The sequence below is a fragment of the Branchiostoma floridae genome, chromosome 12 (assembly GCF_000003815.2).
Source record: "Branchiostoma floridae strain S238N-H82 chromosome 12, Bfl_VNyyK, whole genome shotgun sequence".
NCBI lineage: Eukaryota > Metazoa > Chordata > Leptocardii > Amphioxiformes > Branchiostomatidae > Branchiostoma > Branchiostoma floridae.
The window spans coordinates 13,092,743-13,094,130 of record NC_049990.1 but is presented as its reverse complement, the minus strand read 5'-3'; the positions used below and the strand labels follow the sequence as shown (position 1 = coordinate 13,094,130).

The 1,388-nt window shown below is 38.3% G+C and overlaps 1 protein-coding gene across 1 annotated transcript in view; it reads left to right on the top strand.

Annotated features, from left to right (window-relative positions):
- Positions 1-1,388, top strand: part of LOC118427506 (neuroligin-4, Y-linked-like) — a 16,395-nt gene that overhangs the window by 10,908 nt on the left and 4,099 nt on the right. The window contains exon 2 of the mRNA XM_035837341.1: positions 1,225-1,381. Coding sequence (XP_035693234.1) covers positions 1,225-1,381 — 157 coding nt within the window. The remainder of the gene's footprint in view (positions 1-1,224; positions 1,382-1,388) is intronic.

Below are 1,388 nucleotides of genomic sequence, written 5' to 3'. Positions count from 1 at the left end.
TGTTAATTGTTATCATTGTGTTACACGTTTCAATTGCTTGATTGAAACTACTGTCACGTTAGTAATACAATTTGTGCGTCAAATACGTTAACAATTTTCTCGCCTGCGCAAAGCGTGATGCGATTCATTTTATTAGGTCTTATGTAGAAATTTTTTAAAACGTGCCATTTGTATGTGTCATATAGAGGATACTTTAGTATACACTTTTGTGCGTAAACATGTTGGGATATTCTTGAAACTATCCAAACAATAATGTAAATAATGCTAGAGCATCGTCGGGCCGAGAAGACCCAAACTCAACACGGTAGCGTTTCTCTGTATCCTGGAAAGATCCTAGATCCCGCCAGATCGCTGGTACGTTGGTTGGACTGCGAAGTTGTATGATGAGAAATTCTGATGCGTCATGAGTTTTTGTGGCGTTGGTAGAAGTGCACTCTGGTCGTCGACGAGGTATGTTTTATATTGGTCATATTTCCCATGAAAAAGAAATTATCACTCATTTTACTTTGTTATTGAGACTTTGTAGGTTGAACCTGTTTCTTCTGACTATTCAAATTTACCAGTCTTAGTTGATGAAATCTTATAAAAATGATACCATTTGGGCTTATCATGAACTGTATAGCAAAAGAGAAATTTTCATATTTTTAAATCAACATAAATCTAAAGCATCTTGCAAGAACAAAAAAAAAAAGCCCCGGATCCTGTTTTACCTTTATTTCGGTGCCCAATGTGTTAAACTTGTGTTAGACTTCCCACCTCTCTTTTTTTAATCATACTATAATGAATATGATCATGACTTCTTCCGAGGAACGTGACTGATGTTTGTAGCAGCTTCAGTTCACATTTGTTAGATTATTTTGTGAACTTATGAAGAATTTTTTCTCATCTCTGTCAGCTTTCAAAGTAAACTTACATGGGCTCAAGAGAAACGACCGCACTGTTTCCCTTTGGAATTTTGCTCTTCGAGAATTCGATTTGATTTGAACACGCCGGTACATAATATATTGATTGAAGAATTTGATTTTCAGCATCAGTGAGTAACAAGGAGGAAATGTTATTGGGGATACATGTGCATGCCTTTGTTGGAAACTTTTAGCTGAGGACGTAGGCAGTTTCCACATCCACTGGTTAATGTGTCTTATCAATCTGTATTGTTTTATTCCACTTTCCCTCGTACACATATTCTATTACCGTACTTCTCTTACTATATTTGCACCCAAACAGAAACCCAAACACCCCTCAGGCACAGGAAACCGCTTTCCTGCACCAAAAGACAAACAGATTTGAGGGGCTGAAATGGCGCAGGTACCAGCGAGGCAGCCACTACTTTGCTATCGGAATGAAGCCAAAGGATGACCGCTCACACTACCGTGCCGCTAAGGTAGCGT